The 12715-nt window shown below is 51.6% G+C and overlaps 5 protein-coding genes across 5 annotated transcripts; 2 read left to right on the top strand and 3 right to left on the bottom strand.

Annotated features, from left to right (window-relative positions):
- Positions 1–186: 186 nt before the first annotated feature.
- COCSADRAFT_189106 (uncharacterized protein) lies at positions 187–1884 on the bottom strand. Its single transcript, XM_007700048.1, has 2 exons — positions 390–1884; positions 187–321 (listed from the first exon to the last, which is right to left on the bottom strand). Exons 1-2 carry the CDS (start codon positions 1776–1778, stop codon positions 313–315), a joined length of 1398 nt encoding a protein of 465 aa, XP_007698238.1. The 5' UTR covers positions 1779–1884; the 3' UTR covers positions 187–312.
- Positions 1885–4993: 3109 nt separating this feature from the next.
- On the bottom strand, positions 4994–7024 carry COCSADRAFT_71994 (uncharacterized protein; the record flags this gene model as incomplete). The annotated part of the gene is made up of 1 exon (XM_007700049.1): positions 4994–7024. A coding segment is annotated over one exon (2031 nt), but the record flags the coding sequence as incomplete, so codon positions are not given.
- A 430-nt stretch (positions 7025–7454) lies between these two features.
- On the top strand, positions 7455–7904 carry COCSADRAFT_85581 (uncharacterized protein; the record flags this gene model as incomplete). Its single annotated transcript, XM_007700050.1, has 2 exons — positions 7455–7479; positions 7540–7904. 2 exons carry the CDS (start codon positions 7455–7457, stop codon positions 7902–7904), a joined length of 390 nt encoding a protein of 129 aa, XP_007698240.1.
- A 235-nt stretch (positions 7905–8139) lies between these two features.
- COCSADRAFT_169754 (uncharacterized protein) lies at positions 8140–10106 on the bottom strand (the record flags this gene model as incomplete). Its single annotated transcript, XM_007700051.1, has 4 exons — positions 8140–8827; positions 8881–9014; positions 9076–9389; positions 9446–10106. The coding sequence occupies 4 exons, from the start codon at positions 10104–10106 to the stop codon at positions 8140–8142; spliced, it is 1797 nt and encodes a 598-aa protein (XP_007698241.1).
- Positions 10107–10920: 814 nt separating this feature from the next.
- On the top strand, positions 10921–12199 carry COCSADRAFT_354301 (uncharacterized protein; the record flags this gene model as incomplete). Its single annotated transcript, XM_007700052.1, has 2 exons — positions 10921–11321; positions 11434–12199. The coding sequence occupies exons 1-2, from the start codon at positions 11100–11102 to the stop codon at positions 12196–12198; spliced, it is 987 nt and encodes a 328-aa protein (XP_007698242.1). The 5' UTR covers positions 10921–11099.
- Between the last annotated feature and the right edge of the window lie 516 nt (positions 12200–12715).

Genomic DNA, 12715 nt, shown 5'->3' on the forward strand with positions numbered 1-12715 from the left:
GCCATACTAGTTGGAGCAACCGCCTCTGGAGTAACTGTTGAAAAGAGAGTGAAAGAGAATCTAGAATCTAGCGTCGGTGCTTCGGCGGCTGACGTCGTACTCGTCCTTGAGATCTTGTAAGTAATGTAGGACGTTGTGGTGATTACGCTAGTCGAACTGCTTTCGCACGACGTCGACATAACGGGAATGGGATAGTTGATCATCGCCGTCGAGTTGGAATTGACGTAAGAGCTTGCGAGCGCAGCGCTGCTGCTGCTGCTGCTGGCCATTATGGTGGTCGAAGCCGGTTCCGAAGGCACTGGGTAACTAGCGCTAGTGTAACTAGCGGAAATGTTTAGATACGGGGCTGTAGATATACTCGCATTAGTCATGCTGGTCTTCGCACTCACGTCTGGGGAAGCTGTATAGCTTGGGGTAGTTGAACAGCTTGTACTGGCTGAATCATCAGGAGCAGCTGTATATGCAGGAGCCGTGTAGACTACACTGCTTAGAGCGGTAGCAGCAGGCATGGATACCGTCGAAGAGATCGTGTAATTCACCACTGGGGCTGTGTGGACTGGCACATCCGTAGCATTCGCCGGAGCCTCCGAGGTGATGTATTCGCTCACAGTCGGGGGCGCAACAACCGGGGGCGCAGGAACGACAATACCCGATGCATCATCGAAAGCAGTCTCTGGCGACTTGCATTCCGAGACGAGAGGGAATTCCGCCTTGAAAATGTTTTGTGCAACCCCGACGGCGTTGAAGGGTGGTGGCAGGATGGGAATCGAGACGTCAAAGCTGAGATCGCAGGAAATGGAGACGTTGGCTTCAACCAAGGCGATAGGACCCAGCCGAATAAGATCAGGAGACAACTGCGTCGTGCTGTTTGCATCTGGTGCAGATGGATCAGTGGCGCTGTCGCCACTACCACAGTTCTCAGCAATGTTGGTCGAGAGCTTTGCATCCAGGCGAGGTAGGTCCAAAGTAGCAGTGACCTCCGCTGATAACTGGCCGAGGAAGTCGAAACCAACTGGGATGGCGGGCTTGAAGGCAAGACCAAGGGTGACATCAACGTCTGTAATGTTGACAGTGACGGGCAGGGGAGTAAGAGTGGTGTCCTGGAAACCAACAAGACTGCTGCTACCGAGGTCGGTGAGCTCGATGCGAAGCCTAGAGTTGTCAGGCACATTGAGTTCGAGTCCGTAGTTGACCTCAAGCCCGCCGCTGACTTCGAATTCAAACGCGATTCTGGGTTCGAAGACAGCACCTGCATTTCCGATTCCGGGAATGACAAATCCAGCGATAGGGAGTTGAATTAGAGCAATTTCGAACTCGCCGTTGGCAGATGGTCGCGCAAACAGATCCAATCGCGCACCCACGCCAGTAGCTACAAGCTCCACAAAACCGCCCGAGATAACGCTCGCGATCTCTTTTCCGTCGTCACCTCCCTGAAAGATGTCGGGGATCAGGTCGATTTGCGATAGGTCAATGTTGAAAGCACCCTGGTTGAGTGCCAACTGTCCAGTGGTAGCACATCGCTTGCAGCCAATCTCAATGGGAACGGCGATGGGCAATTCAGGAAGGGGAACTGCAGCTCCAAGGATTTCAAGGAAATCTTCAGAGGCAAAAGTCTTGTCGACTATCTCGGAACTCAAGTCGAAGAGAGCAGTGTTGACGTCTTCTGATACGTTCTGGGGAATAGCAACCCTGTTCTGGCGCTTGCTCCGGACCATAGCAAAGTCGGCATGGCGACGAACGATGTGGTCATCAGTGGTGTGACCGAATGTCACGTTCATGCGGTCAAAGGCCTGTCGCCATGTTGTCTTCTTAACGGATAAGTCGAGTGCTTCTCCATCCTCGGCAAAGGATACATCGGTGACACTAGGATTGTCAGGGTACGATCTTTTAAAACAAGGTGTAACTTACCGGTAAACTTCACGCTCGCCTTCGTCGTTGCAGCTCTCGTGCGAAGTGATGATCAAGCCACCGTCCTCACCATAGGCGGCTCGAGCATCTCGGGCAGACGAGGCATCAACGAAATGTAACTTCATAGCATCGTTGCCACACTCGACGGCCTTCAAGTGATGCTCATGCTCTTCGAGGGTGAATACTGGCCTCTGCGAGCTGACCTTGACCTGGGAAGCAAAAGTCGATGCATCGCTCCAGACATTCTCATCTAATCAATCGTTAGCCCGGGTACGCATAAACCTGAGTAAGCAACCTACTCTCTACATAAGCCATCTCCGTCTCAAATCTTTTGGTAATGCGAACACTTCTTCGATATAGATCGGACCGTTTCGTCGCGGCCCTCAAGATGCGTTGCGGTTTGGCTTCCAAGCCGCGCTCTGCAATCGCATCGACATTATTCCCCAACGTCGCAACAACGACGACAAGTGCGTGTAGAAAATGCATATTGGCGCGCGCCGTAAGAACTCAAGAAATCCAAAGAGGCGTTAGAAAGATTCCTTGAAGCGATGACTCTTGCACAAACCTCAACCTCGACGTAACTGAAAAGAGAGACAGTGGTGGTGTAACAAAAAAAAACAAAAGGCGCAACAAGGCCGATACAGAAGATCAAAAAAGGAGTGACTGAGACCAACACAAAAGCTATTGTGCAAAAGAGCGTCTGAGAAATTTTACAACAAAAAAACACAATATCAAACCAACTTGATGCTCGCCAGCGAGAGACCACGATAATAAATGCAATGAACGAACGAACGACCGAACGAAGGAAGAGACTCAATGCGCAACCCACGACTCAAAAGCAAGAGAAGTAAACCAGCTAGTCAGAACACTGCACCAGGGTCAGGGCAGGAAGTACATAACTATAGGATTGCCATAATATCACATCACTCACCAGCCCCAGCCTAGCCCCTCAATTCCTCCATCAGGACAGGGTCCCCGCAGGAGTCTGTAATAGCCAAGGCGTTTCTTACTAGCCAGGAACAACGGCTGCACAACCCCTACCAAGAACCGTGGAGTGGGATCTAGGCAATACATTGTCGCAAAGTACTCCTTGCAGCCTAGTTTTCTCTTAAAAGGACGCATTAAGTATCGTTTACCTCTTCCGATTTTTCCGTGGTCACGGGCTGTTTGTGCAATGCACACACATGCACACTCCACATGCTCATTCTTGCTCTCGTGCGTAGCAACGATAACAGGGTGCGCAAGGCTGAACCCAAATTCCCCTTCAATGCAAACATACACACAGTCCGCGAACGTGCGAGGTGCGAGATAGATTACCCAAACTGCATCGTGCGTCGCAAAACGGTCCTCTAAGGTTCTCGGCCCTACAGCGCAGCAGCGCTACACCTGTCACTTCCCCGAAGGAGCAAAAATGGCGTGTGTATAATATTACAAAGTTACGGGTTGGGCGCAACGGCAAAGGGGGTGGGGGGAAAGGATGAGACACGACAAGTGTTTGAGGCACCAAAAGCGTCGGTGGTTTTCGTGCCTCAGGATTGTGCGCTAAACCGAGTTTAGCAACGGGGCTGAGACAGTTTGAGTAACCCCCCTACCCTTCCCCTTCTCTTGGCTTTTGAACTATCAAGTATGGGAGATGGTGATCCTTGTTTGTAACGGTATCAGCGATATCTCTCACCACCTCCGATCAAGCATGTCTGTGTTTGTGGATGGGAGTCGTGAGTCGTGAGGCTGAATATTGATAGCACCCCTGCCATACCACTTTGTGGCTATAGAGGTTTGTGTAGAATGTCGCTACTCGCGCGTCTTCGGGTTAGGCCTTTTTGCGAGAGAGCCAAGAGATAGGAGAGAGAGAGAGATGGGGGTGCGAGACGAGCCTAGAATAGCTGGGTAGTGTGTAGTTGGATTAGACGTCCAAGGGTGAACATGCGATGAAGACGTGAGATGACATGATTGACGAGCAAACCAAAATAAAACAAAGAGAACATATCGTGCTTATCGTATCTACGAGAAGTGTCAATTTTTGCCACCTCCACACATCGGCCCAGAGAAGTCTCGAAAAGAACGTGACATCTAACACTACCACCACCAGCATCACCACCAAGACAAACAATACCACCTCGCAATCTCCCCCTCCCACCCCGCCAAGCCCCCGCCATCCAGGCAAAACCTCGGAACCCCCAACCTGTCACTCCCTCAGTTCCCAAGGTCAATAACCCCCTTCTCCACCACCAACTAACCCTCATCAAACCTCAATGCAAACCATGCCAGCAAGAGAAAGAAAGAAAAAAAAGATGAAAAAGTCGCATCCTACCGGCCTTATCCAACTATCGAAATAGGATGCAAATTATGCCGAAGAAGACATGGCCGACTAGTCAGGTGTGTGCATCAGGCACGTGTATGCGCGCTGTTGACTTAGTCAGGCAAGTTGTGTTCGAAAAGTCGGCAGTCCGTAGTTCCAGGTTTTGAAAGGATCGACTCGACTCGACTCATTATCGGCTTTGCACCTTTCGCCCTGACACATCTGGATCACCATCACCCGGATAATCCACACCCCGAGAGAGAGAGATATGTATATATATAGTTATATGTAATGACTGGGATCTGTAATACCGACGACAGAAATACTAGGTCACCAAGCAATCTAGTTCAGACTGCAACGTTCACGTGTATCCATCTTCGTTCACTCAGATAAGAACAAAGATAAGAAAAAGCCAGAGAGATAAAAAAACCCTTATCGGTATTGATATAAATTCTTTTTCCTAACTCATAAAAAGAGAGAGACGTGTATATATATAAAAAAACGCTGGGTGAGGGAACATGGGGAGTAACAAAAGTCTGCCCTTTGAGTCGTCTGCCCTTTCAGTCTATAAAAAAAGGGTGTGTGTGTAAACCGTGATATCCAAAAGGAAAGAAGAACGAGAGAGAACCAAGAAAAAAAATGCAATATGGTTGTCCCCTCAATCGTTCCCCTCCCCCTCTCTTTCTTTTACTTCATACGACATTTCCTTATCAATTTTTTCAAAAACAGCCTTCTCTTCTGAGCAGGCCGTTTCCGCGAACGTCAGCTAGAAGGCTGAGAGGGAGGTGGTTGTTTCTTCTTGAGTGTGTTGCGACGCTGCTTCTTGTTGTCGGTGGTGCCGGCGTTGTGGCCCTCGCCGACGCCCTCGCCCGCTGATACGGCGCTGACGGCCTTGCTAGCGCCAACGGTGATGCCTTTGGCGCCGAACTTGCCCGCCATGCTTTTTGTGCTTTGCTGGCTGCCGATGCTGAGTCTCCTGGCGGGAGTGGGACTCGCAGGGGTGGTAGATTGAGAAGGGTCGGTGCCGGCGACTTCGTCGGAGGACCACCAGCCTTCGGGGCGAGAGGTTGAGGTTTGAGCTGTGGTCTGCGAATTTTCGGGCGAATCAAAAGTAAGTGAGACTCGGTTTGTCGGGGGTGGTGACATGATTCTGCTGCGGATGGATGGGAATATTTCCTCCGTATTCATCTTGTAGGCAGCTGGATAGGACATTCTCGATGCTATAACGGGGCTGGTAATCACCGAGGGACTGTCAGCTGAGGATGGGCCATGGTAGGAAATTGCTCGTCGGGTTGGGGGCGAGCCTCGCCTGGGTCGGAGAGTGGGTGAAGCTACCTTCCTTTCGTCTCCTACATCGTCGTATCCTTCTTGCTCGGGCAGAGTATCGATTCCTGGTAGGAGACTTCTATATGTGATTGGTGACCGTCGTTTCTCTTTAGTGCCGTTAGGAGTCTCGCTTTCCGTGACTGCAAATTTTTCCAGATACTCAAAAACATGTGGGAAGACCAGAGTGTTGACAGACTCTGCCCACAAAAAGTCCAGATGCTCGTAGTGGGGGATCTCCTTGGCGATTGTGTGAGAGGGGAGCTCCTTCAACATGATATTGATATCGACCAGACTATCCGACCCACCATAGACCAACACAATGGGTGTCTTGATATTCTTAGTGGGAAACTTGGCAACCTTGTAGTACTTGGATCGGTTGGAGATGATTGGGTTCGAGTCATCGTCGTCGTACATCTGGAACGTGCCGTTGCGGATGATTTGGAACCAATGGACCACACTCTTGGTCGAACTGTAAGAGTAAAGATGGGGATATGCGGCGAGCTTTTGCTCAGGCAGAATGTTATTAGCGGTCCATCCGAAAAGAAATCTCAAGGATTTGTCAATCACACGGACAAAAATAGGCGGATACAGAATAGACTGCCACATAGTTGTCGAAGGAAGGATGGATTTGCGACCAAACGCAAGGTACAGGATGTTCGGGGAGGCTTTTACAAAGGCGTCGACGATTCCAGATGCAACACCCTTGGGCGACATGGCTGGCGCCAGCGCAATGAAGACGTCAATCTTTTCGTTGAGCGTCGGGTGTATGGATAGCGTCGCAAAAGCCTGAGCGGTTCCCTGGGAGAAGCCAATGTACGACAGACACGGCTGGTGGGTCGTCTCGAGAATGTATGAAATCGAGTCGGGAATGTCGTGAAAGGCGAATTGGTCCATGCTGAAATTCCAGAAGCTGCTCGATGTCGGGGGCGTATGCACACTCTTCTTGGAGTACTTGTTGCCGCGATTGTTGCCGAGCCAGACGTCGTAGCCGCGCTCCACCAGCTCAAAGGGCAAGCATCGTTCCTTGGCCGTCAGGCACACCCACACCTCGCTATTCATCATGAGGCCATGGTGCAAGTAGACAACCTTCTTCTTCTGGCCCTTTGCGCGGTCGCGGGGGTTGACTCGCACATTTTCCTCGCCCCTTTTCCAGCCCAGGCGGTGCAGGCCCAGCAGATAGCCGTCGCCCGTCTGGACGATGTGCTCCTCGCATTCGTATCCGTAGAGCTGGCACAGCTCGGTAAAGTCGGAGGCATTGGCAATGGAGCTCCAGATGGCTTTTTTCTTGTCACGCGAGCGCTTAGACGAGGGCGAGGAGCAGTAGTCGAAGAGGCGACGGGTAAGGCGGTAGCAAAAGTTGATAATGGGGGTCGGCAGGGCGAGGGTGATGACGGCAATGAAGGACTCGAGGATGATGAGGGAGATGGACAGGAGCAAGGCAATGTACTCGCGGATGTGCAGGCGCGAGAGAAAGGGAATATGCAGCGCCATGGCGATGGCGGTGGCAGCGAGGTGCTTGGGGGGTGGGCCGAGAGAGACGAGACTGTTATGGCAACAGGTAAACCCTCAGTCGACTGCAACGCCAACGCATAGCCCCTCTCTGCGCGCGCCGGGGCCTGAGAAACGTCGAAGCTTGAGCCTGTCTGGGAAAGACGGTGGCCCAGCCATGGGAGTCCAGCCGTGTGTGATGGGGAAGAAAATGACGTTGACCGACACTACTGCACTGCCATGCCATTACTCTGCGCCCATGTTTGACATGTGACAGCCCATCTTGCCCAAGCCTGGCTAACGGCCGTCGGTACCGGGCCCGGCTGCCTCGCGCCGCGTCGACGCACATGGCCTGGATGCCACTGCTGCCGTGTGCTCCACTGCCATCACTCCACGTCGTTCGCTGTCGCCGCCGCATCTGCTGATAACCACGATGCCGCAGTCATGTAAAGACATCCGTATGGCCTCTTTCTCCTCGCCATGGTGAAACTTCGGGCGGCTAACGTACCCAATCGCAGGCGCCGCCCTGGCTTTTTGCCTCCAGAACAGCGACTGCATAATGGTTGAGCGGCACTCGCCCGGCGACTGTCTGCGCCCGCCCCTCAAATACACGCTCCCCACCCAGTGCCAGCAGCTCCAAAAGGGCTATGCAGAGTGCAAAAAAGGCATGATCGATATGCGCAAGCGGTTTCGTGGCAACAGGCCTATCGCTGTCCAGGGCCAATTGGAGACGGGCGCCTTTGGCCAGGGCCGTGCCGAGGCCGACGAGAAGGCAGGCACCATTGAAGAGAAGGGATACATGCTCTATGCTGGGCGGCCTTACAAGGACGTCAAGGAGACAAAGGGCGATGAGGATCCAGACAACAAAGGGCTGGAGCGGTAGTTGGGAGTTGTGCAAGGTGGTACACTTGGATGAAAAAAAAATGATCGCGTGCCTCGGTCGACGCTCAACACCACTCACGAAGGAACGAGAGCAAAACAGCATGGTTCGGCGTTATGAAGAGAGTTTGCCATTGCAGCTCTTCTTTGTATAGTAAATCTTTACATTGCGGCCAATACACCCCTCAACATACATATACACACAAATTGCGTGGAACATGGACGTGACAGTTGGGTCTCTAGATGATAAACGCGTATGCCCGGTCGAAGCAGCTATCCCATCCCGGTATCCCGCTCTTCCAGTACCTCTTCAACACTGCGCACGCCTTCAGCGGACAGCTCGTCCCCAGTAGCCTGCTAAGATCTCCCAGACTCGCCTCAATCCAGTCTTTTGTCGTCTCGCTGCGATGGATGCCCTCGACCCCTGCCACCGCTAGAGGCCAAACCATGTGCCTGGCCATCCTGGGATCCTGGAGCGCAATGTGCACACTGCTCAGAAGCACATTTCCCTTCTCTTCTTGCGCTTTCTGCAGCGACACGCTCGGCGGCAGCACGGTTAGCGATTGCAGAGACATGCTGCAGTAGAGTGACACAGCAGCCTGGTAAATCTGTCCCAGCAGCAGCCATTCCGAGTAGAGGGGTCCAGCCTGCGCCCAGTCCTCAGGAGAGAATGCATCAATACGAGCAATCAAGTCATGCGCCTCCAGAGAATGCGCTGGATCGGCATCGTATAACAACATGGCCGCGGATGCCTTGCTACGTAGCTGGCCAATCTGGAGTATCTCGATGTAGAGCTCCCGGGGACATAGTGTGTACGGGAAGATGAGATCGTAGACGCTGCTCAAGTCCTCTATAATCGTCCCGTTTGCTCCTGTAATATCAACTTGGTCCCACGATGGGCTGCACGTGTTGGCGAGCGAGATGATGCTAGACGCTTGCGTTAGCCAGTAAAGCTTGTGCACGGAGCCCAAGGTACCTACAGTAGGTATATCACTAGTGATGGCACTAGATGAGGGGCATCTTTCATGAGCTGCTTAGGTCCGCCCCGCAGGTCAATCAGCCGCTTCATCCCGTTGACATGTGAACGCCAGTCCGAGAAGCTAGGGTTTTGGAGCTATATCTAAGCATTAGCCCATGTCCCCCGCCATATACGCAAACCATGTTAATCAGCATACCTCCAGACACATGAACATCAGGATACTAGTGATGGTCATGTCCGAACACCTAGTCTTGTCTTGTGCAATGTACTCGCTCAGCGATCGCAAGGCGGCGCCTCGGTGGTGATATATTTTTGATCGGTTCATGCTCATGATTGTGCGATCGGCGCCAGATGGCTGCGTGTGGACAAAGTGATTGAGGGATATGCATACTAGCGTGTGGTGAATCGCTGGCGTGAGGAGATGCAGCACTTGAGGGGGGAAGACAACGATGGCGGGATTGGGTACCAGCTCCCCGTGGGCCTTGTACTGCGCTCGAATCCCGGCATTGTCTGGAGCTATGAGCTGCGTACCTTGATAATTAATTTTCGGATAACTATACACTTACAATACTGAACAGCCTGAACAATATCCGACGTCTCGTTGGCCAGATATGGGTAGTTTGGCACCTCGTACTTGTGCAGAACAACCACTAAGCGTTTCAAACGTCGAAGAGGGTCTCGCTTCGATCGCAGTATCTTTGCAGCTTCGTCATGCAATCCCTTCTCGACTACATCTTCAATCTTGGCCCTTCCCCAAGTCTTGAATATCCGAGCAGCCTCATTAGCGCAAGCCGTCATTTTGATTGCGGATACGTGCAGTTCCGACACGCTAACTTTAGGTACACCCTCCTGCTTCTCATAGAACGCAGTCAAAGCGTCCTCGTAGTCAACCGGCTCACAGATGTAATCGTTTTCGTACATGCGTCCGTAGAACTCCTGCTCAGATGTTCCATCATTCTGACACGAGATTTGCCGGTCCTGGCTCGACGTTGGAGTCGCAACGTATAGTTTTGGTGGGCTGTTATCTTTCTTCTTTCTCCGTCTTGAAGTCACCATGCCCGTCTGGACCCATTGGAGTGGTTTTGTATCGTCGTAGCCAGAGCATTGCCGTCCAGCTTTTTGGCACTTTCTACAGTGGGGTAGTGTGCAGTCACATACAAGGCGGCGTTTCAAGCATTCCCAGCATTGCCGAGTTGCTTTCGTTTCTCCCTTTTCGGGCAAGCCCATATTGACTCGACGAAGTGTTTTGTTTGCTATCGATGCAGGCGGAACACTGATGTCTCCAAGTGCGTGGCTGGCTTAGTCTGGACCTCGAGGTACCCGCACATGCAGTTGCGGCCGTTGCGACAAGGTTAAACTCCACGCAGCAGCGAGCATCTTTGCTCTCTTATTACCATAGAGAGTTGAATCTCATTTTTGTGGCTGAGAGATGCAATGCCCCGCCGAGGATGAGCACTGATAACTGGCCCCCAATCCTTGGCCATCGTTACTGCCGTATTGGGACTAGCCGCAATCTGCCTGCTTACGTGACAAGGGACCTTCTGCTTTGCTTCCATCGGTGACGCCGGTGGGGGCGGCTCTACTCACTCGCTGTGAGGCTGTTGGAACCCTAAGCACTTGCTGATTGCGTTCTACAACGGAAATCCGTAGGTAAGAAGCTGTGAATTTGTCGATCGCCAAGCCCATAGTGCAGTTGCTGATATCTATGTAGCCACTCAACGCTCGTGTCTCATGTCAACCTCCATCAATAGGAGCAAATGTGGAGTAGTCCCAAGCGCCATCTCTAAGCACTGGCGGGAGACGTCACAACGGACTTCCAAGTCAAGAAATAATAAACGACTCGCGTAGAGTTCGCTTCGTAGTCTTCAGTTCACTGAAAGGACGTCCTGCCTGTTTACCCGCGATTACAATTACGTCGAATTTACTACACAGCCGCACATGATCATCCTAACCTATTCAAGGAACAACTTTGCAACTACCATAAGGCTGCGAATTCATTGGTCGCAATTGCCTGAGCGTTGTACGCTCGTAGAATCCTTCGCACCTTTTCCGTCAGTCTTGGCCTGGCAATAAGCCTTTTTGAGAAAATACATAACAGCAGGGCTCTTATAGCGGCTGTCCACATGTTGAATATGTTACTCAGGATATAAGAACAATGAGGTTTGCTTAATCGTCAGTCTTGGCCCTTGTCAGCATTCGAGTCTTTCGTCCATTCTTACAATGAGCAACGGCGAGATAGTCCCGGGTAGTGTTTACCTCTATGACCCAGTCAATTGGGCTCCACCAATGTTCACAGCTTGGTTCGCGGTCGCTACAATTGCGCATGTGTGGCAATGTATCAAATACAAAGCATGGAGGGTCACAGGCCTTCATCCCGTGTGTGGCCTACTTTTCACCGCAGGGTTCGCCCTTCGATCCTACGGCGTAATTCATTACAAAGACGTCAATTTATCCATTGCGAGCACCACACTCATATACTGCGCTCCATAAGTGATAACTGATATTCGAGGAGGATCCTTCAAAGCTGACGCCATGAGACAGCCCCATCCTTGAGTTAGCCAACTACCACGTACTTGGTCGTATCCTTTACTACGTCCCGTACTACTCACCCCTCCATCCAAGCCGCACTCTGACTACCTTTGGCTTCGTGTCCAGCGTTGTCGAATTCCTTAATGCTATTGGTGTTGCCTGGCTGGTAAACCCAAACGTTCCTGAGTCATACATCAAGAGGGGAGGCGTCCTTTTGAAAGCATCACTCGTCTTGCAGGTTGGTGTAATTACCGTATTCTGCATCATCGCCGGCATCTTCCATGCACGATGCGTAAGGGGAAGCATCACCACGCGCAAGGTACGAGGCCCGCTCGTGACGCTGTACTTGAGCATGATGCTCCTCCTCCTTCGCACTGTTTACCGCATAATCGAACACTTTGGAACGACCGCCATCTATGAATACTCATCACCAGACTGGGATCCCAGGACACTCTCCCCCGTCTTAAGGTATGAGTGGTTCTTCTGGGTTTTCGAAGCAAGTCCCATGCTGGTAAACTCTATATTATGGAACTACCGACATCCACGTCACTATCTGCCGGAAGACTATCATGTATACGTGGCACAGAATGGTCGGACTGAGTTACAGGGCCCGGGTTGGAAGGACGATATGCCTTGGTGGATGACTTTTATTGACCCTTGCGGGCTGACGGCTTCATTGACTGGCAGTAAGAGAAAGGAGAAACCGTTTTGGGAAAATAACAGGTATCAAGCTATTGACCTCGATGAGGGTGGGGGCAACGATGCATCACAAAGCGCGAGCTCATTCTAGAAGGAAGGCGTTTGAAGATAAAGTCGTTAGAGGTTGTGAGATAGGACACTGAGCAAAGGCGTCTCGAGTAGTCTATGCTAGCTACGTCATAGATACCCTGCGTCACCGTGTTCGCTTCATATCTGATTATCCACCGCCCGTAAAGTCGATTACAGGTTCATTATATCGGTGCTGAAAGACATGATGCGAACAAAATGAAGCGCCTCGACGCGTAATACGTGTCGCGCGCTACATGACATCACGGAGACGTACCGAACCGCTTCCAGAACGCGCACCCTTTTCGTTCTCGCTCCTCAGTGCACCTCCCACTCACCTTCTTGTAAGCCATCCCACCCTTCTTTTGCCACAAGTGGCCATGGGTACGATCTTGGTTCCCTCCTACCATTGTTTCAATCGGTTGCGATATTCGCTCAACTGGTCCTCTGCATATTAGTACCACAACACTTCTTTCAATGCGCTGTTTCGATAGTATATTGAATCCAGCTTTTCATTTTCTTCAGCAGGGCTTGAAGGCCCT

This window comes from Bipolaris sorokiniana, assembly GCF_000338995.1.
Source record: "Bipolaris sorokiniana ND90Pr unplaced genomic scaffold COCSAscaffold_4, whole genome shotgun sequence".
NCBI classification, from domain to species: domain Eukaryota; kingdom Fungi; phylum Ascomycota; class Dothideomycetes; order Pleosporales; family Pleosporaceae; genus Bipolaris; species Bipolaris sorokiniana.

Excerpts from the sequence above, each read along its gene's own strand:
- COCSADRAFT_189106 (XM_007700048.1), bottom strand. The coding sequence starts at position 1,778 with ATGAACGTGACATTCGGTCACACCACTGATGACCACATCGTTCGTCGC.